Here is a 23,836-nt window from a genome sequence, read left to right as displayed (position 1 = left end):
CCTCAGCCCCGCCAACACCCGCAGCCACCCACCGAGCACGACCACCCCGCTCACACGCTCCCGTCCGCCTGCGTCATCTGCTTGATCTGCCGGCTGTGGACCACCTGCTGAGCCCCCTCCGCAACTTGGTTTAATCGTGTCTCTAGAGCGCTCCGGAGGTCGTTTACTTTCACATCTGGAAGGGGGTTGAGGCCAATGAAGACCCCCGCCCCCTGCGCAGCCTCCTCTTCCTCCTCCTCGGGAGGCAGCAGGTCCCGTCTCCTCCGGCGGAGGTCCAGGTCCGCCTGCAGTTTCAGGTCACGGTTCGGTTTGACGTCGAGGTCCAGTTTCTGGTCCCCCTGGGCAGCTGCTCCTTTCTCAGACCCTTTCTCAGGGCCTGGTTTCTTCTCAGCATCGTTGGAGAACGCCCCGTCACCGTGCCTCTGCTTGCTCCGCAGACCTCCCTGCGGGTCCTGGGCCTCGTCCACCACGTTCTCTCGAGGAGCTTCTTCCTTTACATCCCCTCTGCCAGGCAGGTCCCTGTGCGAGTCCCGCTGCCGCCCGCCAGCACCCTCAGCTCCCTCGGCGTCTGCACCTCCCCGAGGCTCCCGCAGGCGCTGCTCGCTCGCTGCCACTCTGGAGGAGCCCAGCGCCACTGCCAGGTCTTTGGGCTCCACCTGACTCAGTGCTTTGGCTTTAAGGTCTATTCCTGAGTCTCTTTCCAGACTCTTTCCCTGAACTTTGGCAGCCCCCAGCTGTTCTCTTTGGATGGGAGCTGTAGCTACTTCCACAGCTTTCAGGGAATTCTTCTTCTCGTGGACGTCTCTTCCAGCTTTGGCTTCACGATCTCCTCCTAAATCCTCCGCCAAGGGTTTCTTTTCTAGGTGGTTTCTGGCTGCTGGAATGCGTTGGGCATCCCCGTGAAGGGGATCCCAGTTCTCCGCTGGATTTTTAACAGCTCTGTCATTCTCCTGTGGCAGCACCTTCCGCTCCTTGGGAGGAACCCCGGGAATCTCACGCCTGTGCCCAGCCTCTTCCAGCTTTCCTGCAGCCCCCCTGTGCTGCTCCATGGAGTCAGCAGGCTGCCGGCCCGGGCCTGGCGCAGGGTGCTCCAGCAGCTCTTTGCTGAGCAGCTTTGCAGCAGCTTCTTGCTTAGCCCCGAGGCCCTCGTCCTCCTTGCTCTTGGAGAAAGGCGCAGCGGGCTCCTGCTGTGTTTCTGCTGCAGAACAAAAAAAGACACAGAAAAGCTTTTTTCTTACAAGCGAGAGAGACCCCCTTCTCCTGCCACCACGTTCTGCACAATGGGGGACAGGAGAAGAGATCAACGGCCACACAGGAGAACAGGTCCAGCGCGGGGGAGAGCGTTATCCCCTGCGTTATCCCTCCGAGGCTGGGGTCAGACACAGGAATGGCTTTGCAGAGCGGACTCTGCCACGTGCCAAAGGGACTCGGAGCTCTCTCTGTCTGATTTTAAAAGCTGCTTGGAGCAGCCGCGGAGGGCTCACGCTCTCTGGTGACGTCCTTACCTTGCTTTGGCTTCTCCTCTCCGCCCTCCTCCTGCCTTTGCTGGTGGATCTCCTTGTGCTGCTCTTCAATCACAGCCAGCAGTTTCGCCTGCTGGTCAAGTAGCTGCTTCTGCTGGACCTGCTGTTCTTTGATCACCTGCAGCAGCACAGCATGATCAAGCAGGTTCGCCTGTCCCACTTCTAGAAAAGGAGAAAAAAAAGAAAGCAAAACAAAAATAAATCCACGACCCAAATCCCTCACTAATCATCTTCTCAGCGCTGGAGGGGCTGCAGGGGTTTTCCTGGGCAGGAAGGTCCTACTCTGCAAACACCACCCGCTCACCAGGAGAGGGGAAGGACGCGGCCCCGCTCCGCCGTACCCCTGCCGAGAGCCCGGCCTGGCCGCTCGCCACCGCACGGGCTCACGCGGGACGTCGCCCTCCCAAGATTTGGGTGGCGGGATCAAAACTGAGCTCTCGTTAATGGCTCAGGGAGAAAAGCCGTGAAGAAAAGGTAGAGGGGAGCAGGTCTGCTGGGGTCCCAGCGCAGGAAGGACGAGGCGGCGGCTCGGCACGGGAGCTGGAAGAGGACAGGACCGGCAGAAGTCGGTCGAGAGCGAGGGGCTCGGCGGCCCAAGCGAGACGAGCTGCTTTTGAAGCCTCCTGCGGTGCCTGGGGAAGCCCCAGTGCTGCTGCAGCTCTCAAGACCAGCCAGGCTTCTCAAACCCAGACCATCTCAGAATGCACTGCGAAGACTTCATCACAGCTAAGCCAAGCCTGGAGAGGCCACAAACAGCAAATCTTAGGAGGAACTGGAAGAAGTCAGCTAAGGCACAGCCCCGGGAGCTGCCCTCAGAGGGAACGATCTCTCTCTGAGAGAGACACCCCCCGCAGTGGGATAAACCTACACGGAAACATCGACCCGATGTGTGAGGTACAGAGGCTGAGCTGGGTCTTTTCAGGGAGCCAGTCCTGGGTTACAGCCAGAGTGATGAGAGGCCACTGTTGTCTCTTCTCCCAGCTCAGCCAAGTGAAGGTCTAGCCCAGCCCACGGCAGGAAAACACCCACCGAACGATCCTGCTGAAATTTCTGGCTTTGAGCACAGTGAAAGGGCCGCGATCCCCAGCAGCAATTAGAGGTTTCACGGCCGAGTACTCGCGCAGGTGTCAGGCAGGTTGAACCCACGGCGGCGCAGAGAGGCAGCCCCACCTCCCGCCGAGCCGAGCCACAGTAAAACCCAGCTCCCCGCGCCACGGGACGGGAGGAAATCCCTGCCCTGCCCTTCGCAGCCACGAAGTCACACAAAGCAGACGAGCGCGTTTCGGGCCGAGCAGGAGTGACTCACGTGGATGCACTCGCTGCAAGCGACACGTCACACACAAACTACGAGACCCGGGTCTGCACGGAAACGTCGCTGCCTTTTCTCCACCTGGACAGACACGCAGACGTATTGTGTCGTATCTGCGTGTCGCTTCCCTCCCCCACCAGCAAGCAGCTTTCCTCCAAAACTCAAGGTGTTTCTAGACTATTACACCCCACAGGAAATAATGTCAAAATTAACAGCCTGTAAAATGCCATTTAAATTAAAAAGGGATGCTGTCCAGGTTAATCCTCCAGCACGCACTGCCTGCCCCTGTCCCGCTAATCACCCGCAAGGTGATTACAGAGAAATATTTCCAGTTCACATTATGGCACTATTAGCTGAGGGCCCCTGGAATTCCCCTTCCACTCCGTTTACAGAAAGCTGGGCTGCGAGGGGGAATTCAGTCCTTTCAAGAGAGCAATTGACTTCTCCAGATCTGTTTATTTTTCGCACTTTGCTCAGAATAAACAATGAAAACAGAAGTCTTTCTACTATCTCGCCCTCCGAGCCCGCCGGGTCCCAGCTCGGCCTGGGAATGTTTGGGTTGAACACACACAGGCAAAGGTTTAACGCCAAATCAAAGCGTTTCTCACCGAGAGCTCTGCAAACACGTGGAACTCCTGTATTTGTGCAGCACACCTCTTCCACACAAACAAAAGGCAACGCTATCTCCCGCCTCCTCCTTTGATGGTGGGGGAAGGAGGCCTCAGCCAGCGCTTGGGCTGGATTTTAACAGGCATTCTTCATAAAAAACACCTTAAACGGTTCTAAAATGGAAGTACCCAGAGCAGATACACCCGGAGCACCCAACAATGGTCCCGGCGAGGCAGCTGTTTGCAGGGAGCATCGCGGGGGCTGCGCGCCCTCCACCATGCTCCTGTGAAGCCTTTTCACCCTTTCCACCCTCTCTGGGGATGGAGCTCAGCTCAGAGCAGAGGAGCAGAACAAGTCCAGAGCACCTTTTGGTGACACCCTCATGGGGGAGCATCCCCGGCATCGACCGAGATGGAAAAAACCCCACGGAAACTCGGGTCTCTTCACGGTCCGTACCCAGCGCTAAGCTTTTTGCGCTCAGTTTTTCAAGTCCCGTTGCAACACAGAATGGAAAGAAAAGAATCAGAAAACCAAGATGTAACCACTAAACAAAGAGGAGGGGGATATGCCCCCCAGGAGCGGGGATATGCCCCCCAGGAGCAGAGCCCGCCCGCTGCCATCGCTCATCGGACCAAACTCCCATCACCCCCGGACCAGGACAGCAAAGAGCCACGGGACCCGCCACGCACAGCCCGAGCTCGGGGTCCCACCCCTCTCGCGAGGCGGAGGCCGAAGGCAGCGAGCTCAGCCCGAGGAAGGGCTCAGCACCAGCACAGAGCCAGCGTGACTCACGTCCTCGAGCGGCCCCTGCGCCGTGGAACAGCCAGCCCGCGCCGCAGGCCTGAGCCCACTGGAGACAGGCACTAATTGCTGCGGCGCGGAGGTGACTACGGCCTCGAGCTATGTGCTGGCAAGAGCCAAGAACTGCGCCGGCTGGCACCGTCCTCCCACAGAGAGAAATCCTGCGCTCACAGCTCCAGCTTCCCCTCCCCGCACAGCCCGGGGACGCACGCTCACCCTCCAGCTTGCTCTCCACGTTCTCCTGCTGCTTCTCCTCGGTGTTTCGGAGCTCCCTCGGCTCCAGCTGATCCGCTCTGTCCGGGAGCGGCAGCTCCTGCTTTTCACCTGCGGACAAACAGATCGACAGACCTTTGCAGTCAATAAGGATGCTCCGGCAGCAGATGTTCTCTAAAATGACTCCACGTTGCGTTGTCCCTCCCTGCCTGAGCCGGCACAGTTTATATTCAACCCGATAACTGCAAGGGAAGTAATAAAAAAAAATATTTAACAATCTTATAGACTCGTGGCAGTGAGCCAGCACTAACTACCTCAGCCAATTAAAATGCAAGAACGGTTCTAACTAGCTTTTAGACGGGCACTTAGCAATGTGTTACCTGTCAAGATCTCCCGGCTCCGTGTCCCCAGTGAGTTCGGAGATGCACAGGAACAGCATGGCACCTGACATTTAGCAGGCTAGCAAACAACTGTTTGACAGATATTACAGTAGCTGTCAAAGCCACCAGATTCCCCCTTTTCCCCAACAGCTGCTGAAGGGGCCGTGCACGCTCACATGCTAATCTCGTGAAATTAAAAGGAAACACTGGGGTGTAGGTAGGAATAACCAAATTGCCCAGTCTCTAGGGGGGGGATTACAGGCCAAGAGGAGAGTTTGTTCAGACGAGCCACCGTGGAGGGAGCTTACCAGGGTCAGCTTCCTTCTCCACAGACTTCACAGCCTCCTCTGCTTTCCTGGGGAGCTGGAGCTTTGATTTCTCCCTGTCACCTGCAGCCTCAGCTTTCTTCTCACCGTCCGACGCGGCAGCTTGCGCCTTGGCTTCCAGCGCTTGTTTGTCTGGCTCCAGCTCTTTGTGTGGCAGCCTGCCATCCTGCTGCACGATCACCTCCAGGACGTTCTTCGGATTTTTAGCGGGCTCGTCAGTCCCTCCCCGCAGTTGGCTCTCAGCAATTGCTTCCTTCCCTTGTTTCGGGCCAAGTGCCTCTTTCTGGGGATTCAGCGCGGCTGGTTCCTCCAGTGCCGGCTTCAGCAGACGATCGTCGGCTCCTCCAGGCACGAGCTTGTTCTCATCAGATTCCTCCCGCTCTCGCCCCATGTCCACCACCACTTCGTCATGTGGGACGGGTGGCTCGTGGCGATGCGCTTCCCCCACGGGCAGGGCAATCCCTAGGGCGGACGACAGGCAGGGTCAGGGGGCTCGAGACTGACGGGAGAAAGCAACAGGCACCCCCAGCTACCTGCTGCCCCGTTTCAGCCCTGCCTCATCAGGAGGCTGCATTCCTAACGAGCCTCGGCAGCATCAAATACTAAATCACCTTCAGTCCGCGAGGTAACGAGCAGAGAGCAGGATCTTTATCTAAACTAGTCCTGCAACGTACACCTCCCAGCCCCAGAGCTGGCACCCTTTCCCCAGTTTCCTAGTTACCTTGATCAGGACGGTCAAGCTGCACTTTCTCCTCCGGCTTTCCTCTCTCCTCCTCTCTCTTGGGTACCTCCATGGGCACCTTGATTTGCGGCTGCTCCATCTCCTCCTTCTCCTCCAGCAGCTTCGGTTTATCGCGGTCATCCTCCGCCTCCTCCACTGCCGGGTTCTGCTCTGCAAACGCAGGACAGTTAATTACACGAGGTTACGGGCGGCTGCAGCGTCAGGCCACCAGCAGGATCGAGGCGATTGCTTTGTCTGCTGCAACCCCCTTTATCGACACCAGCCGAGCAGCTCTTTTCCCTCCAGCCTTAGCACGGAGGGGTCAGGGCTTTTGTTCTGGGGTCGCCTGTTTGTTTTCCCTACGGTGGCTTTTGATGGAGCTGCCGGCAGGGAAACCCAGGCCAGGCACCGAGGCAGGGCCGGCAGGGAGCCGGCTGCCGCTGCGAGCCCATGCCGCCAGATGGTAGCATCCTCCCGGCTCCCCCGCGCTGGACCCCCGAGCACCAGGAGAAACCAAGGTGGGGTCAGGCTGCAGCCCCCCATCACCCGCCTGCGCGGGCTGCGTGTTGCAAAGCAGCTCAAAACCACTTTTATTTTTGTTTTTTTCCTCCTCGTCGCACACGAGCGTTTCGCCAGCCCTTCGAACGCTGCAAGGAGGATGGGAGGGAGGAGACCTGCCCGACCCCGCAAAAGGCACCAAGATTTGAGGAGCGCGATTAAACAGGCATGAGGGGAAACTCCCGGGGGAGACGGGGGACTCTCCCCATCTCTCCCTCAAAGAGATGGGATGTTTCTGGAAGACACATCCCAGTGTAAACCAGTTACTAGGTTCAGCGCTGGAGTAACCACGTGGAATTCGTGGCATGTCCCACGGGATGGGAACGGTCCCTTCCGACCCCAGGGTGGCAGAAGACAACGCACACAGCGCAAACAGGGAGTGAACTCTTCCCTAGAAGAGCAGCAGAGGAGGAAATCTAATTGTTTCCCAGCACTGAAGTTGTTCTGCAGATTTTTTTCCATCCAACAAACACTGAAAAAAAAAAAAAATCTATCTTCTGTAACAAAAAAAAAATTCCTAACTCTTCCCCCCATTTGCCCTCCCCCATGCGATTTCCTTTGGGGAATTAATTCTATAAACATCTTTCAATTTTCTCCTCCCCCTCCGCAGGGCTGGTGCGATTTATTACAAGATGAACTCATGGGAAAGAAGAGATTGCCACAACTTCAGCTGCGTGGGCCTTACCCAAGTTGGGGGAGAAAAAAAAAACAAAAAACAACAAAATAAGTACAAAATCCTGGTCCAGAGGGATCCGTGCCAGAAGGATCCAACGCCTTTCCAGAAACCTGGACTCTCTGGCCCAGAGCTCCGCACCCAGTTGAAGGGACGTGCGCTGGGGCTGGCTGGCTGTCAACGTTTCTTTGCTTTGGGAATGACAGTGGGAGGGGAAAAGGACTTGGATTTTCTGAGAAATTCGAGTCTAGTACCCAAGGGTCCCTCTCTCCATTGAGGGACTTCCCAGGGTTCAGCAAGTCAGGGCAGGACACTCCTCCTTTCAGGAAAAAATGGACTGCAGGAACCAGTGCCCAGCCCTGGACGGGGGCCCTGGGAAGCAGGAGGCTGAGGCCGGGGAGGGGAGCGCTCGGCACGGCTGCGGATGTTCCCAGCTAAATTCTGGCCTCGCAGCAAAAAATTATTTACTCTATTGGAGAGAAGTTTTTCGTTAATTAGTTCATGAGGCCGGGAGATGGCTGCGTTTGGAGAAGGCTGCGGCACATCTGAAACCAGAGGATCCCCAGAACCGTAGCACGGGCAGAGCCGTTCCCACGGCAGAAGGGGATGACGACCCGCGGCAGAGCGAGATGACGTTCAAGAGGGGAAATAAAACGGAAAGAGGGGGGGAAGCTTTCCATGCAAGCGGGAAATGGAGGAGTTAAAACCAGAACTAGCCCCGCGTTGCATGGCGTGGTTTGGCCAGAGGACCCTGCAGCAGGTGAAACCCCCCACGGGTCCAGGACACGACTGAGGGGCTGGGAGAGGCCCCGCTGCGGGGAGAAGCGTCAATCGTAAATCAAGAGGCAGATGCCTGGTCCCCGTTCTGCAAACAATGCAAGAAAAGACCAAAACACAAACAAAAATAAAAGCCTCCATGCCATAATAAGACAAAGTTGCCTCTAAGCCGTCATTTGCTCAGCAGGAAACAAAATTAAGTTCATCATCAGGGCGTGAATTAACGACCTCGCACGCTGCATGGAAATCTATACGGGGCTATATGTGGTTTGCAGAGAACAATTTTGTTCAGGATGTGTAATAATCGCTCTAACTGTCTAGTCGCCCTCCAGGTCCCTTTGGAGAGCGTTACAGTAATTCTGCGCCTCTTAATGTTTTATGAGCGGCGTTGGACTTTACAGGCGAGGGCTGAGAAGGCTGTAAAAGCTTTTTGGCTTACAGCACCGGGGCCTGGGCGTTCGGCAGCACCGGGAGGGTTTGCTCGGCCTCGGCGCAGCCGGCGGGTCCTGCCGAGCCGCCCCAGCTCACACTGCTCTTCAGCGGCTCCGCTCACACGCACGGGGCGGCCGGGGGAAGCCAGAGCTTTCTGCAACTGATTTGTGTGTGTGTGCGTGCGCGTATGTGTTGTGGTTTGCCAACAGCCTCTCTAGGCTGCAATAAAATTTCATGATTAGCAACCTAAAAGCTTCCCTTCCCCCCCCCCACCCCCCCCGCCCCCCGCCCCGCTCCTGGTTTGGGTAGTAGCAATGGTCCCAGAAAGGCATTAAATCCCTCCTCACATGGTTTTCCTATCGCTCTCGTCCACCGCAGCAGCGACTGTAGCCAAAAGCTGCGTCCTCTCGGCAGAGGCAGCGCGACGGGCCCCGCTGTGCTCTGCGCTCCCCCCGCCCCGAGCCGAGGGGGACCCAGCAAAGGGAGTGGGGGAGCCCCAGGGACAGCACGGGGAGCTCGGGGCAGGGGGGACACGCCACCCTCTCCGTGCCGCTGAGCGACGCCCGGAGCGTCGGCCGAGGGACATGGAGGTTCAGGATCTGCTTGTGCCGATCCAGCTCCAGATTCGCTTAAATCGCTTCAGCGCGGTGAAGTGGAGCAAGAGCCGGGAGCTCGTGCTAAGGGAAACGAAGAACGGAAGGGTGGGGGCAAACCGCTGCCCTCCCGTGTGCGAGCAGCCCTGCGCCCCCGAGCAGGGCAGGGACAAGCCCCCCCTCGGCCCCAGCTGTGCCTCCAGGAGCCCCCCCCTCCCCTCCCCCTTGAAACGGTTACAGATTTCACAAGGTTATCGAATGGCATCACTGAAATTAGTTCACAGTTGTCTCCTGACGCACCAGCAGTAAAAACGAACCCAAATTACAAGAGGCTGATAGTTCCTTTTCTGTGTCACAGGCACTATTAAAAGCTCGCTCGCACAAAGCACCAGGGAGAGCTGCAGCAGAGTCAAGCTGTTCCTGCAGCTATTAGGAGCTGTGCATAATCCACGTTTCACACATGTTCGGGGCTGCTCTGGCTAATAACGCCGGCGGGGACGCAGCCCGCAGCCAGGCAGGTCCCTTTTTCGGGAGCAAACGCGCGGCTGCGGCGCGGGGACGGAGGAGCCCTCGGCATCACGCCCCGCTGCACACCGGCACCCGCGGAGAAGCCGAACGCAGCCCCGGGTTTCGCCCAAGTCCTTATGACACAGATCCCTGCACCCGGGAGGACACGGGGGGTGGCTGGAGAAGGGTCCCCCGCTCCCGGAGCGCGGGGGAAAGGGCGCTCTTGCATAAGGAGCGTGAATCGGGTCTTTGTTACCCGATATTGCACAACGCCAGAGAAAGAAACCGAAGCAGCAATGATCAAGTAAGGAGCTGAAAAATATTACAAAATCTTAATCCACCCCATGAGACCCTCTAGGGTGCTTTCAAATACAGAGAGAAATTGCCTAATTAGCTTTTTTTTTTTTTTTCAAATGGATAATTGCCTTCATGAGCTTTCACAGACAGCTTAGCAACCTTTTAACACGCGCGCACACGCTGCATGGAGCGGCGGAACGTTTCTGAAAGGGGTTTTATACCTTTCCCGAAGAGCTGCTGACAGTAAACCTCAAGCAATACAGGCAGGGGCTGTAATGGGCACTTGGGTGTCGTTAGTAAAAACACTATTCAGAGTTTGCTGGTCAATACGTGTTCACATAAAAGGGCAATGTTCTAATATTCATAATCCCAGGGCCCACAGGGCAGGGTTTTAATGAAAGTCTGTACAGTTCTGGTCTCTGCAACATCAAAGAGGCCAATAAAACTCCTCTCACATGCTGACAGGCAAAAGTCAGACGGTGAAGGCAGGACTGGGAAAAGGCCCCGTGCAGCCCCCAGCTTTGCCTCGGCCAGGCAGCTCCCGGCCGGGGGGGGGTGTGGGGAAGGGGCACGGAGGCTCCCCCAGCCCGGGGAAGGGGCCGAGCACCCACCGCCGGTGCCCGGGGAGAAGACGTGTGCTTCTGCTACGGCCTCGCGCGAGGGATCCGGACCAGACGCGTGTCGCCGCCGAGGGCACCCCGGTGACGCGGGGCAGCCGGCATCCTGCACGCCCCTCCAGCGACAGGATGCAGCTGCTGCAGTGTTTTCCAGGCTGCAGGCTCCTGCCTCTGCAAAACAAGCCGGGTGAGGATGAGGGGGGGAGCCACGGTGGGGAAGAAGGGCACCATTTAACGCCTCTCATTGCTAGTCAAGCCGACATCCTGCGGAGGCACGGGGAGGCACGGATCCAAGGCGCGGGGCGGCTGGCAGCAGCGGCTCTCCCGGGGCAGCCCCAGTCCACTCGCCCTGCGAGGTCCTTGTCCCCCCCCTTCCTCTGCCCGGCTCCATCTCCTCCCGCTTCCCCCTCCCGGGGGATGGAGCACCCGGGGCAGAGCCAGCAGCCCCCTCCCCACTACGAAAGGGACGGCGCTGGAGTTGGAGGGGAGCTGGAGCTTTCCCCAGGCAGACGCGTTAGGAGCTGCACAGCTCCTCCCTGGGAAGTTTATGAACCAAGAGCATTAAAAGCGCCTTCCTCCCAGGTAGGATTATTTACTCCAGCAGCAAGTACCAGGCAATAAGGGCTAATGCTGACGAGCTCCGGGCACACGCGGTGGGTACGGCAGGGCGGGCGACGAGTCGCTGCGCTGCGCGATGATTAGACGCAGGCGTCCTGCTCCGCCGCCCCGGTTCACGCGGAGAAGTGGAGAAGAGATTTAGCAAACTCCAGCGGACACCATCTTTTATGGGACTTTTTTTATTTTCCCAGTCACAAGAACACGTGTCATTAGCGACTCCTCCTGAAACGAGCAGCTGTTCTTTGGCCATTACTGCTCCAAAATTAACCAAGACGGAAGAATTCAATTGCATCCCTCCTCCCAGCCCTGCTGAGTGTGCTCGATTAAGGGATTGAGAGCATCTTTTGCTCAGAGTTCACGGGCATCCTAGTGCCTGAGAAGGCGTGCACGCCTTGGGTAAACCATGAGCACGAACGCATAAAACCCCACCGCTGCCAAGGACGGAGCAACCCAGGAGTGAATGTTATCGGCGGCAGCACCGGTGTCTCGGAGACACTCAAAGCTGCTCGGCAGGAAAACAGCCAACAACCAGGAGGGAGGATAATCTCCAGAAGAGACAGCCCTTCTCTCCCTTCCGTTCTCAATCTCTGCGAGGATATTTCAAGGCCCCCGAAGAACAAAAAAAAAAAAAAAAAAAAAAAAAAGCACGAGCAGAACCAAACAAAAATAAAATAAAGAAACAGGACGCAGGCACAGATGAGGGGCAGCGCGGGGTCACGCGACACCTGCTAGCGATGGCCTTGCAAGGCGAGCCTGCAGCTGGGGAAGGGAGGGATCGGCCGTAATTCTATCAACGGCCACAGTAAACAAATAATAAATAACATGAACCAGTAAACAAAGCTGAGGCATAATCACAGGCTTTGTCAGAGCTAAAACCGAATCCAAATTTATATCCTCGCCACCAAAAAAAGTCGGTGCCCATAAATTTACATACCTTTGAGTGCAATGAATGGCTTGTTATTGGAACCGTGGACAATACGCTGGCAGAAATGGTGAAAGCAGCCCTGTTTGGCCACTCACACCCCTCGTACAGGTGGCCAGCGCGGAGCCATCGCTGGGCTGTGCTCACAGAGCTGCATTTATCACCCCGTGCGCAGGCCTTACCGGGGACCCCAGGCCCCCGCACCCCACCTTTCCCTTCCCGAAAGAACAGCTCCCACAAGGTACCAGCAGAGCTCACACCAGGCTTTTCCCGAAGGCAAAAAAGCCCCCAGGACGCTGTGAAGATGCACAGAGCTGCCTGGAAAAGACTTTGCTTCCCCCACGCTTTTTAAAAAATAAATATATTTTTAAAGAGGTGAAGCGGGGAGCAGGGCTGGGATGGGAAGCACAACTCAAGCAGACACATACCTGGGATTTTAACTGAATCCTGGTCAATTCTGTTCTCCTCTCCATCCAGGTGCTCCAAGCCCACAGCTTCTGGCTTCACAGGGGCGTCCTCCGTGGCAGACAGGGTGGTATACGTACTGATAACCAGTATTCCCAGGCCAATCCACAGTATCATCTGCACAACGTGCCAGAGCTTCAGTTAGCACAGCAAAACAACCAGGACTGCTCTGTAGAGCATTCTTCATGCAAACAGTGTCTCCGAACAATTCAAAGCTCAGTGCAATTACACATGTCAATAAGAGGGAGAAAAGAGGAGAGAAATTTAAGAGGCGACAAAGAAAAACCAGTAGTTTCTGGCTGCGGGTTTGTATTTGGATGTAGAGATATACAAATGAAAGTTTCCGAAGCTGGAAGCTGTTGAAAAGGCGACTCCTGTATCAGAAGGGCTCGAAAGCGAGCGGACAGGATGTAAGGAGAGAAAAACGCATGTGGCAGACACGAGTCCAGCTGCAAAGACTCATTCCCTGGTATTTCCAGCAACTACGGTCGAACACCATGAAATCAGGTCGGGCTGAGAACAGAGGTGCCCGACCTGTTTTACAGCCTAGAAAGGTTTCCAGAGAGCTGTTTAAAAATTCTTGTTTTTGAAAACAAGAATAAGATGTCCACACACAAGTCCTGTTGGCCAGCGTTCAAGAAGCTGATAAGAAGTAACTCACCGATTTCCAGAAAGCTGGAACCAAATAGAATAAAAATAGAAAGACAGAATCTGGATCCCGTGGAGGGAAGGGCTCTACGAATTTCTCTAGCTCAAAAAGGAGAAAGCGACCACCACCAAAAAGAGCATTTCTACAATAAATCGATCTAAAAGGGTCTAGTTCAACATGAGCTGTAAGAAAGACTAAAAAACCCTATCTGCACACAAAAAAAAAAGTCTCTGGGAGCAGTAGCAATTCACAGGGTAACTCGAGGAGGACAAGCAAGGTGACGTGCAACAGGGGCAAAGGGAAGTCTGCCGTGGGTGCCGGCGCTGCCCAACGCCTGCCTGCTCCTCCCGGCGAGCACGGTCCCAGCTCAGAGAGCCGAGCGGGTGGATTGCTGGCCAACGACACTGACTGGGGACGTTTAATTAAACTCTAATGGATTATTTTTACCCAGTTCATCATTGCAGTTGTCACAGTAAGGGCTTCTCGTGGAACCCGGTTCGCATGTCGATGCAACAACGGCGCTGTGAACGACTGGTAGGAGAAAGTCAGCAAGAGTTTGAGCTGAAGGAAACGGGCGAAGAAGCGGCACCCTCTGCTAAAAACTTGTGTCTCTCCACAAGCTCCTTTTCACAACGGACTGTGGAAGCAACAGGAACCATCACACACAAACCAGAAAACGCCTCTGCAATGCTGGGAAGCTGAAAGTTTGCAGCAAATTGGTATTTATGACGCAGCAGCAATTCCTCCCTCCCCTCTTTTATTTTTATTTTATTTAAGTACATGGTGCTCTCTGGAACGCCAGGGACCTGCCTAATTTCTGCAGCTCTGCATCCAGCAGCAAAGGACCCAAGACAACGCCGCAAACTGCCCCTTTTCTTCGCACCCCGCGGCCGCCCTGCGCGACGCTCCGAGCTGGCAGGCAGCACAGCGCTGCTCCTCCGCTGTTTGCCACTTCCCACCCCCGACCCCGCTGCAGGAGGGCTGCAGAGAGGACACCGCCTTTTCCACCACGTGCCTAACGAGAACAACTCGCTCTGCTTCACGAGGCAGTCGGGTAAAAGCCTCGATCTGCCAAGGGAAACTGCTGCTTTGTGACACGAGCTGGTTGCTGCCCAGTAGGAACCACACAAGCTGCCCAGCCCCTCTGCAACACCCCGAGTACCAGTGATTCTGGCTCTGGCTGTGATACCAGCTCACGGAGGACCACATCCCGCAGGACTCATCCTCTTCCCCCAAAAATCCCTACCCCGCAACATTATACATCACGATTCACAAAAAGCACAACAAACGGATGCTACTCAGTGTGAGGAAAACCAGGCACGGCCGCAGGAGAGCGTTGCTACAACTGGAAGCTGCCAGAGGGGGAAAAAAAACAAAAAAAAACAAAAAAACAAAAATAAAGTAAAATTGAAAGGAGAAGTTAAAGCGTTGGCACCTCCAGGGGAGGGAGGGGACATTAACATTTCCCTCTCCTTCCCCGTTTTCTTCTCCTTCCCCATTTTCCTCTCCTTTCTCGTGCTGAGGGAGATCGCCCAGAAACGCGGGCCAGCGCGGTCACAGCCTCGGGCCCAGGAGACCCCGCTCTCGGCACAGCCCCGCAGACAGACAGACGCCATCAGAAGGAAAAGGTTGGCGGGACGTGAAGCAGCTCTGGACAAGGGGCGAGCGGCGTGGCCAGGGAGCAGAGGCCAGCCCTTAGAGACGTTGCAAAGGAAACAGAAGTAAAATCTGCTCCTTGCCTTGCCGTGTGGGTGCACAAAGAGCAGATATCCTGCCACCCCGCTCGGGCCAAAAGCAGAGTCAGCAGGTCCCTGCCACTGCTGCCCTGGGCTTGGAGCTCGGCCACTTCCTCCCCTCACACAATCTACGGCCCCGGCAGAAATGCATTTTGCAACTGGAAAGCTGTTCTGGCGTCTTCCAGAAACAACAGTGGAGAGGAAGAACATTTCCATAAAGAGGATCTATTCTGGTGCCACAGGAACTAGGAGCAACGTGGGAGAGAAGGGAACTGTAGGAAATGGCTGAAAACATTAATGTTTTAAAAGGATTTTTGTTGTTTCTTATCTTAGTGGGGAACCATGGGCTTGAATGCCTCAGATTCAAACCCTTTTGATTGTTTAACATTCGGAGTGAGCTTCCCAGACAGCGGGTACGGGCACACGTGGCAGCCCACGAGCAGCCCACAGGCTGGGCTGTCCGTGACCCAGCAGCCGTCCCTCAGCCCCCGCTGTCAGCACACCTCCTCCTCCTCCTCACCGACCCCGTCAGCAACTGGAGACCAGAATAAAGAGCTCCACAATTTGGCTTAATTCCACTTATGACACGGAAAACCGGGCGGTTTGTACTCAAGGGACCACCAAGGGTAATCCGGCAATCGAAGGAAGAGGAACGTGGGGTGCAAGGACCCGGTGGCTCGAGGAACCAGACACAGGCAGAGGAGCCACCTACCCCCAAAGCGTCCAAGAGCTGAGAACCTGGAGCAAGGAGAGGGACAACACTGCAGAGCAGTTATAAGCCAGTGCCTGGTCCCAGAGGAAGGATCTCCCCCACACCTCTGAAAAGCAAAGAGAGAGAGCAGAGACCCTTCTCCAGAAGCACCTCTCAGCGAGGACACGGCAAGAGGACGCGCAAACCCCTCTGGCCACGGCCTCCTCTCGTGGCAGGTCAGCAAGGCAAGGGCCTGTCTCCCGAGAGGAGCGCTCTGAGCACGGACGGGAATTCAGGAGAGGAAGTTTACACGGCCGTTTCCTCTGCTGCTCGCTCTCCCTCGGCCGTCCTTCCTCCCAGAAGATAACTCGAACTTTGTACAGAAGTGTCATTAGCTCAGACCATCTCCTCTAACCACGCCCGAGCCAACAGTGGGGAAACTGCATTTGTGTGGAGTGACGACATCCTCCAAACTGCGCTGTCTTGGACACGGAGCGTTTGGAGGGACAGAGTCATGGCGAAGGAATGCAGAGCCCCGGTCACTGCCGGGTTTCTCCACGGCGCTGCGACAGAGCTGCCGTGTTTGAAGGGCCGTACTGACCGAAAGCGCCTGCGGTGAAGGTGCGCTGGCCACGCTGCCAGGGGAGGGCAGAGGGGAATCTCTTTTCCATCCACACAGGAGTGAGACCCAGGGGTCATTTCCTGACCTCGAGCAGCTCCTCTTCCCCAACTGGGACAACAGCAACTCCGGCCTCCCTAGGAGGGGCCTCTCGGACAGGCTTGTGTCAACACTGGGAAGCCAACACCTTCCTGTTAGAAGTTAAACACTCTGTTTACAGACCTCAACGCGACCTTCGGCAGCGCCCTGCCAAACCTCACCCCGTGCCCCCTCTCAAGGGGAGGGCAGCGGGACACACGGACCCGCACCTTTACAGGAACACGCCCGACGCTTAACCACAAGAAAGGGAACGCTCTCCCCAGTTCGTTCACGGCACTGCACGCCTGACTTCAAGCTTTTTAACTGCTCTGTTACCTGACTGTCTTTCCAACCCAGCAGCAAGTTTTTCAACTGAGCCACCCCCCAGCCTAGCCCGAGCCTCCAGCCCCCGGCCCGTTGGCCAACGGCTGCGATAATTAACAACTCGCTGGCAGAAGCTGCCAGTGCTCTTCGCTGGCCAGCAAACATCTGGGACTGCCCATATCCCTCCCCCTGGAACCCTCTTTATTACTTTTAGTGCAGCTTCCCCTCAGCTTGCACCATCTTCCCAGCTCGGTAGATCTGAACTTCCTATCTTGCCGGCCCCGTAAGCTGCCCGACACGGGACTTTGCTGGATGCCAGAGGTGGCCCGGTAAAAGCAGCCGGTTTTCAGCAGCAGCACCGCAAGATTTGAGATAATTCAGGCAACTGTAAGAGCTGGCGTTGAGGTCTGCTGCTCTGGAAGAAAACTAAAGATGAGGGAGGGAGGGAGGGAGGGAGAACACAGGCGTACATTGTTTAGACAGGGAAAAGCGGGGAGGGACAGCTATGCCCAGGGCTGGCTCCTTCTCCCCCTTGACTGCCACTTTTCACAGGAGCGTATTTTGATGGAGTGGAGCGCCTGATCAAAGAAAAGCAGGAATGAAGGAGGAGACCAAAGACGGAGCTTCAGGGAAAGAATAAATGAGTCTTTGCAGAAGACCTGGAGGAACGACGAGAGGGTGGGCCCAGGATTCAGCTCCAGAGGGGAAGCGGGGAGGTGCTCTGCAGCCAGGCCGTCCTGAAGGCAGGTGTGCCCTCGCTGCAGCGCTTCAGAGCATCGGTCAAAGCAAGTATGTAAACTTGACAGGCGATGGATCATTCAAGAGAAGGCTGGACAGCTTGCTACCAGCCCCTTGAAATGCCAGGGTAACCTGGGGGCTGATGCTTTAGATAAGCCTTTATTCCTTTGTGGGGATTTCTGCAGGACAAACATCTTCACCAGCCTTGTGACCAGCGTTTCGGGTCAAGCATTGTGAGAGCCTCAGTGTTCAACCCCGGGCAGCTGACAGTCGCCTCTGGGCAGGCAGTCTAAGAGCTCAGCACATCCTAAGTGCAGTTTGAAGGCACTGCAGAGAAACGTTCTGGCTCAGCCGGAATAGAAAGCAATTCTTGAAAGTGCTCTTTGTTTCCCTGAAAAATCCAGGCTGGCATTCAGACTCCTGCTTGGGGTTTCAGTCAAAGAAGTTAGGACCAAAGTGTCAGAATTCAGAGCGAAAGCTGGAAAGTTGGACTATTTCCTTGTGTCAGAGAAAGCACGGGGAAAGAAAAAAAATACACCCTGCTTAAAAACTTCATGTACGTTTGCAAACCCACAAGTCATTAAACACAGAAAAAGCCATTAGTTCTGTAGGACCCACAAAAATGTCATGCTCTCCCCCTGCTGACTCTGCAGTTTGCCCAAAACCTTATTCCCAGCCCAGCACTGTCGTGCCTGGTAACACGGGGGCAGAGGCCTGCTAAAAGGCAGTGGATTAAGTTATTGTTAGAAAAAAACAAAACCTGTTAATTTTAGCCCCACAAAAGCAGAGTCTTTGCAGGAGCAGAGAGATCAAGCCCAGCAAAGAGCCACTTTGTTTCAGTCCCCGAGGAGGCCAATTCAAACTGGAGCAAAAGGAAAAGCTAAACTTCTTACAGCCTCTGAACGACCCCAATTTTTTAAAGATCAATTCCTGAAGCAACACCTCTATGTGTGTGTTCCTTTTTATTATTATTTTGGTTGAAACCAGAAAGCTGAGGGTCAGCAGCAAGAACCGCATCGCTGAGAAACCGTGTTTATTTTACCCAGCCCGGGCAGGTTGGGATGTAAGGCCCGTTAAGGTTTTATAGGCTGCCTGGATTTCCCATTCTGCAGATAGAGAACCCGACGCCCACCAGAAGGCGGGGTGGAAGCAGCATTTTTTGTACCAAATGAATGTTTCGCTTGCTGCTGGAAGGACAAAAAGAGCTGGCGTTCCAGCACGGGGCAGGCCATGCACCGGGCCAGCACCTCCTCCGCTGCTGTCTGCGTGCCCACTGCTCAGAGCAGCCGACCAGAACAGCTCCCACTTGTACTGGGCAGACTGGAGGGGGAGGCTGGAGGAGGTGCTGAGCGGTTTCTACGCTGCAGTCAAATTAACTACGTTCCCAGGCTCTGCAGAGGGCTTAGGGGGGATGTCAAGCAGCATCAGCACTGACCTGTGAACAAAGTGCATTCTTGTGGATCTTCTTGTAAATAAGAGCCGGGCAGATAAAACAAATGAGGCTTCCCATCGTAGCACCTGTCAGGCCCAGGACTGTTTCCACTGGCAAAGAAGAAGAGAAGTCAGCAAAGGCCCCTTCCAGGACTGCCAGAGCAGCAGCACGTGGCAGCTGGCTGAGCCCGCGGGCAGGCTGGGGCACGAGCCCAGCGAGCCTGGCCATCCCACCCAGAAAAGCAAATAAAAGAGACCAGAGAAAAACCACCAAGCAACCAGCCCTCGGTCCCAACCCCTCGCTCACCGTTCGGGATCATGATGCCTCCTACCATGGTTCCAAACACAACAGCCAACGTCAGGGCTTTAAACCGAAGCGGGGGCATGTAACCCCCGGCGGCAAAGGTGCCATCTTTTTGCTGGAAGAGAAAGGGCAGGAGGGGGAGAATGAGTTTAGCTCCTGCATCACGACCCCGTGGCCCCTAAGCAATTACCCCAGCAGGCTCCAGCAGCTTCATCACCTCCACGCTATGGTCTCCGCGGAGGTGAATGCTGTGGGGGTGGGGGGGGCAGTTAGACACGGTTGAGCAGTTTTAATACGCAACTGCATTTGAACCTTCGAAACAAGAGTGACAGGGGGCACAGAGCCAAAGCTGCCAGTTCCATCCTGCCCCAGATGTGAACCACACAGCTGTGTCCCAGTCCCCGTGCCAGCGCCGCAGCCGCCCAGCCTCGGCGAGCAGCCCCAAGGCCAAGGGCATGAGAAAGGAAGGCAGGAGGGAGAATGGTCACAGGGGGAAGAGCTCTGGTTTTGCTATGGCGAGGTGTCCCCCGACACCTCCGGGAGTGGGGCTACTCCCGCCACGTTACAACACATGTACCAGCTCCTCCAACCTGTCGGAAGACACCCCAGCTAAACGGCAGAGACGGGGATGGGAGCTGCCGATCCTGGAGGGTTTCCAGTTGCCCTCCGCTTCCCGTCCGCGCCCTCCGAGCGGGAGATGCGGAAGGCAGAGGACCTAGCGAACCCACATTCCCTGGAGAACCTGCGGATCCCCGCTCTCTGGGCTGCACAGATGGGAGAGAAAAGCAAAATGGCAGGTTCAGAGCCCAAAGAGCAACAAACTGAGCCCAGGCGGGAACCAAAGTCTTCCCAAGTGTCTCCAGCGCTTACTCCTCTACACCCACTGGCTTTCACTGATCGTCTTCCCCCATCCTCAGGCCCTCCCGACGTGAGAAAAGAGCTGGGGGCTTCTCACAGGCAGAAGTGGCAGGATTTAGAGCTATAAATTGCTCAAGTTTTATTTCCTGCCCTAAGAGGTTTCTATTTATGCAGATACACAAAGGCCTCAGAACATTCCCACAATCTCTTACTGTTATTTACTGAATACCATCGGCATGCTTAGTGCCGTACAATACACAGAGGAGAACACGCTACTGCCACAAGGGACTTACAGTCTAAATCAGACAGACCAACTATAGTCACAAAGGCTGTCTGAAGATCTGACCCTGGGAAAGGTGAACGTGTGGGAGAGGGCTGTGTTCCACCGCGTGCTTCTGCCCCAGAGCGGCACCAAACAGCCAGGGGAGGCACCGGAGGAAGGGGACATCTGAACCCCGAGGGGATAAGGCGGCTCAGGCGGCTACTGACAAAGGTGCAAGGACGAGAATAATAATAAAAGAGCAGAAATGAGCAGGCACACAGAGAAGGAAGAAGAAACGAGGCTGGGCTGGGCTCTGAGGCCAGGAACAGAAGCCTGAGCTAAATGCAAAGCAAGATCGAGTTGGCCAGCAAAAGGATGCCAGCTGGAGCAGCAGGAAATAAGGAGGCTCCTCTGTTTCCAAAAGCACATTTCTCCCTCTTTCTGAGGGGGAGAACCACCTCGGCTCTGAACTGTGTAACACTTCTGCGCAAGAGCCGAAATCCCCAGCGGAGCAGGGAAGTCACAGCCACGGGGCTCGGGGCACAGCAGAGCAGTAGCAGGCCTCAGGCTCACAGCTCCAGCACTTCTGCCCACGAAATTCCTCGGCAGAGAGGACAAGAACCTCAAAGTACCAGAGATTAACCGTTCTGCAGAGCAGGATTTGCCCCAGGCCTCCTGCTGCACCGTTACCACACAGCAGGTGCTTCTGGTTTCACTGTGAGTTGAGGGTTCGTCCCTCTGGATAGCGAGTACCTACCACGAGTCGGAAACACGCAGTTGTCAACGGAGTCTCACAGACCCACGTTTGTCACCCGGGTCAGCAGCAGAAGCCAAAGAGTGACAGCAGCCCTTCAAAAAGCCAGTTTCAAAGGTGCACACCAAGGCAGCCAGCAAGAGGCCACACAAGAGGATCTTACCTGCTGCTCAAAGAGAAGGGTGTTCAGCGCCTGCCTGCACGGAAGGATCATCATGGGAAACCCCACAGCTACCGACATCATGAACCCCACTCGAATCATCTCCGTCACCAGGTTGGAAGGGAAATTCATGAGGACGTTCCCGGCAATGGCTTCAGTGTAACTCACGTAGCCAAAGAAGCCGACCTGTCCGGCAAGAGGGGAGGTGAAGGGGTGGCGTTTGGTTCCAAGGCACGTTCACAGCTGCTCTTTACAAAAGGGTTGAGGACAGGGACCCGCCATGAGGTTGGACCAGCCAGCCAAGGAGCCAGCGTGGGGCCACCTCCACAGGCAACCGGCCAGCAGCCCCAGCTGCAGCACCCCCAAAAGTTGAGACAGGCACTTAACGAATAGCAGGACCTTCCTAAAAGCAGAGGCAAGTTTCTCAGCAAATACAGGAGGCTTTCACGGAGGATGTCACAGCGAGGGAACGCTGCCACTGCCCGTGACACAGAGCAGCGACGCTCTGCTGGCTGCCAGGCCCAACGGAGGAGGAGCCGTCACAACTCCCCACAGCAGCCTAGCTCACAGGGCAAGGCTCTTCTCAGGAACTATTAACTCGTTTTCATTAACTGGTGCTTTACGAGGCACAGCTTCCTTCACATCTTTCCAACTGCAACAGGCTGAAAGAAGCTCTCCTAAACTGCAGGGAGCACCTCCAGCTCCAGGCTGGGCCCTGGAAGGCAGACAGCAGGCTGACGTGCATGGAGGAGCTGGGTCTCCACTCTGCCTCCCCCCAAGGAAACGTGCCACGTGGAAAATCTGGACTCTCCAAACGCCTCCTGCACTGTTCGGTTCATCATCTCCCATCTAATTTTGCTTTCAGCAAAATGACTTATCTTTCAGAATAAATACAGATAAGCAGAAAGCAGCTCCAACTGAAGATTAATCATCATCCCTGTTGCCCCTCCAGAGCGTGACTTCTGGCAAGGAAAGAGAAGGGGAAGTTTCTTACCGTAATGTAAAAGGTGGTGACCACGTGTAGGGAGGAAGCAAATATGGAGCTCATGATTTTAACAGACGGCTCATCCAAGCTATCATAGGTAGGCAAGACCTGACTGTAAAAAAAAAAAAAAAAAAAAGAGTAAATTATTTAAGGAAACCTTCTGCAGAGAGAGAGAAAAACCCCAACTCCAGCACGTTTGCTGCCTCAGCCCAGCAGCAAAGAATCCCTGACACCTTCCCCCTATGGAGCATAAACACTCGCTGCTATTCCACAATTTATATTGCTAATGCCAAGAGATTTCAGAGCACTCATAACTTTAAGTGTTGCAAAAATATTCCTGTTCTCCCCACCCCACCACGTGGAGCTCAACGTGTGATGTAAACATTTTGGTTCAAAAGTGTTGCAAAATGAATGACCGTTTGTTCCAGTGAAACACCAGTGGCACCGGGCCAGGCCATTGGAGATTATTGTTCTTGGAGCTCTCTGCGCTGATAATTAAAGCAACGCAGTGTTTACAGAGTAAAAGCAGGAAGAAGGTTAGAGCATCACACTGTCTAAAAGAAAAGTTAAACAAACAAAACGAAATGCAGCGCCTGTCATATTTCAGCGCTGCTGCTGGAGCTCAGTTCATCGAAAGCACCAATTAGACGGGATTTGGGGTATTTACAGACTTCGAAAGCCTGGGGAATGTACTTTTTGACATCAGGTGCATATTTTAGCAACTCATTAACCTCTTGTTACTTTAATTCAAGCAGCTACATCCTGGTTTCATGTTACTGAAGTAACTCTCGCGAGAAGGGGGGGAGCACCCAGTTAGATGGGAAGGGGGTATCCCCAGCTCCAGCGGGCACAAAGCCATTAACAGAAAGTGTGTCAAGCTGAGGCCAAGCAGAAAAATCCTTAACCCTTAATCCCTTAACGTCACACGGTTCCACACAAAGGAAGCCGAGCACATCAGCTCGCAGGAGCCCGACTGCAGGGAGCGAGCAGACCAGCTTCTCCAGGAGCCTCTCCATTTCGGATCCCTCCCTCAACGCAGCGACCTCCGATAGATTAACCACGTCCCGGACCTCAGCCCCACGAGGGGAAGGGGACCAGCCAAACAGCCGGGCCCAGGAAGGAGGAGGAGGGAAGCGAAGAGGCTGTGCAGTGTGTGGGGCGGCACAGCCAGGCCAGGTTCGTGTTAGTGCAGGAGCAACGGCAGTGACGCGGCGGGAAGTGCCACCCGACGTCCAGCTGCACCTCCCGCCATGGCCTATCGACAGCCGTTTGCTCAACATGGGTTTGGAGGACCAGCACGATGTCCCTCAAGCCCCCACGACATGCTGCCGGGCCCTCCTGACTGTCACCACCTCTCAAAGCAGAGCAAGAGGACAAGAAACATGCAACAGGCAGCGTGTCCTGAGAGGCCCGGGGTTTATTTTTAAGCAGAATGACCACACTGAAGGCCAGCGAAGGATCAGGGAGCCTTCCCCGCGTTATCTGTGCGCCTCAAAGAAGGCACAAGCAGATGGTTCCTCCTGTGCTGACAAGTCAGCACAAGCAGCCTCGGAGAAAGCAGCCTTGCTCCAGAGATGGCCAGAGCTACCTCGGAGCGGCTGTTCTTCCCCTTCGCTGCAGGAACCACCTCGCAGCGGCTCTCCCAGCACAGCCCTGACGCGGCCAGCAGGCACCTGACGCTCACAGAGGCAACAAACAGCCCCCTGACTTCCATTATCCCTGTGATTTCAGCATTTTTGCATCCCTCTGCACCAGAATAGCCACCTCCAGAAATCAGAAGTTTTCTCCTGGAAAGCTCTACTGACTCCTCTTTAATTAGAGGGTTCAGTGACTTGACCAAGGTCACGCAAGGAGGCTGCAGCAGAGGGAACCCTGGAGTCCTCGCGCTCCAGCTCCCCAGCAAACT

At 55.4% G+C, this 23,836-nt stretch overlaps 1 protein-coding gene across 3 annotated transcripts in view; it reads right to left on the bottom strand.

The window, feature by feature from the left end:
* SLC38A10 (solute carrier family 38 member 10) overlaps positions 1-23,836 on the bottom strand; it is a 37,347-nt gene that overhangs the window by 1,895 nt on the left and 11,616 nt on the right. Inside the window, exons 7-16 of one of the 3 annotated variants that reach the window (XM_074847344.1) lie at positions 21,940-22,042; positions 20,949-21,131; positions 18,915-19,026; positions 18,612-18,718; positions 12,305-12,458; positions 5,883-6,053; positions 5,144-5,623; positions 4,459-4,566; positions 1,506-1,685; positions 55-1,198 (exon numbers count right to left, since the gene is read on the bottom strand). In XM_074847344.1, the coding sequence (XP_074703445.1) occupies positions 55-1,198; positions 1,506-1,685; positions 4,459-4,566; positions 5,144-5,623; positions 5,883-6,053; positions 12,305-12,458; positions 18,612-18,718; positions 18,915-19,026; positions 20,949-21,131; positions 21,940-22,042 (2,742 nt within the window). The remainder of the gene's footprint in view (positions 1-54; positions 1,199-1,505; positions 1,686-4,458; positions 4,567-5,143; positions 5,624-5,882; positions 6,054-12,304; positions 12,459-18,611; positions 18,719-18,914; positions 19,027-20,948; positions 21,132-21,939; positions 22,043-23,836) is intronic. The other 2 variants (XM_074847345.1, XM_074847346.1) reach the window with 2 other exon arrangements.

The sequence above is a fragment of the Strix aluco genome, chromosome 21 (genome assembly GCF_031877795.1).
Source record: "Strix aluco isolate bStrAlu1 chromosome 21, bStrAlu1.hap1, whole genome shotgun sequence".
Lineage (NCBI taxonomy): Eukaryota > Metazoa > Chordata > Aves > Strigiformes > Strigidae > Strix > Strix aluco.
This window is presented reverse-complemented; position numbering and strand designations above follow the sequence as displayed.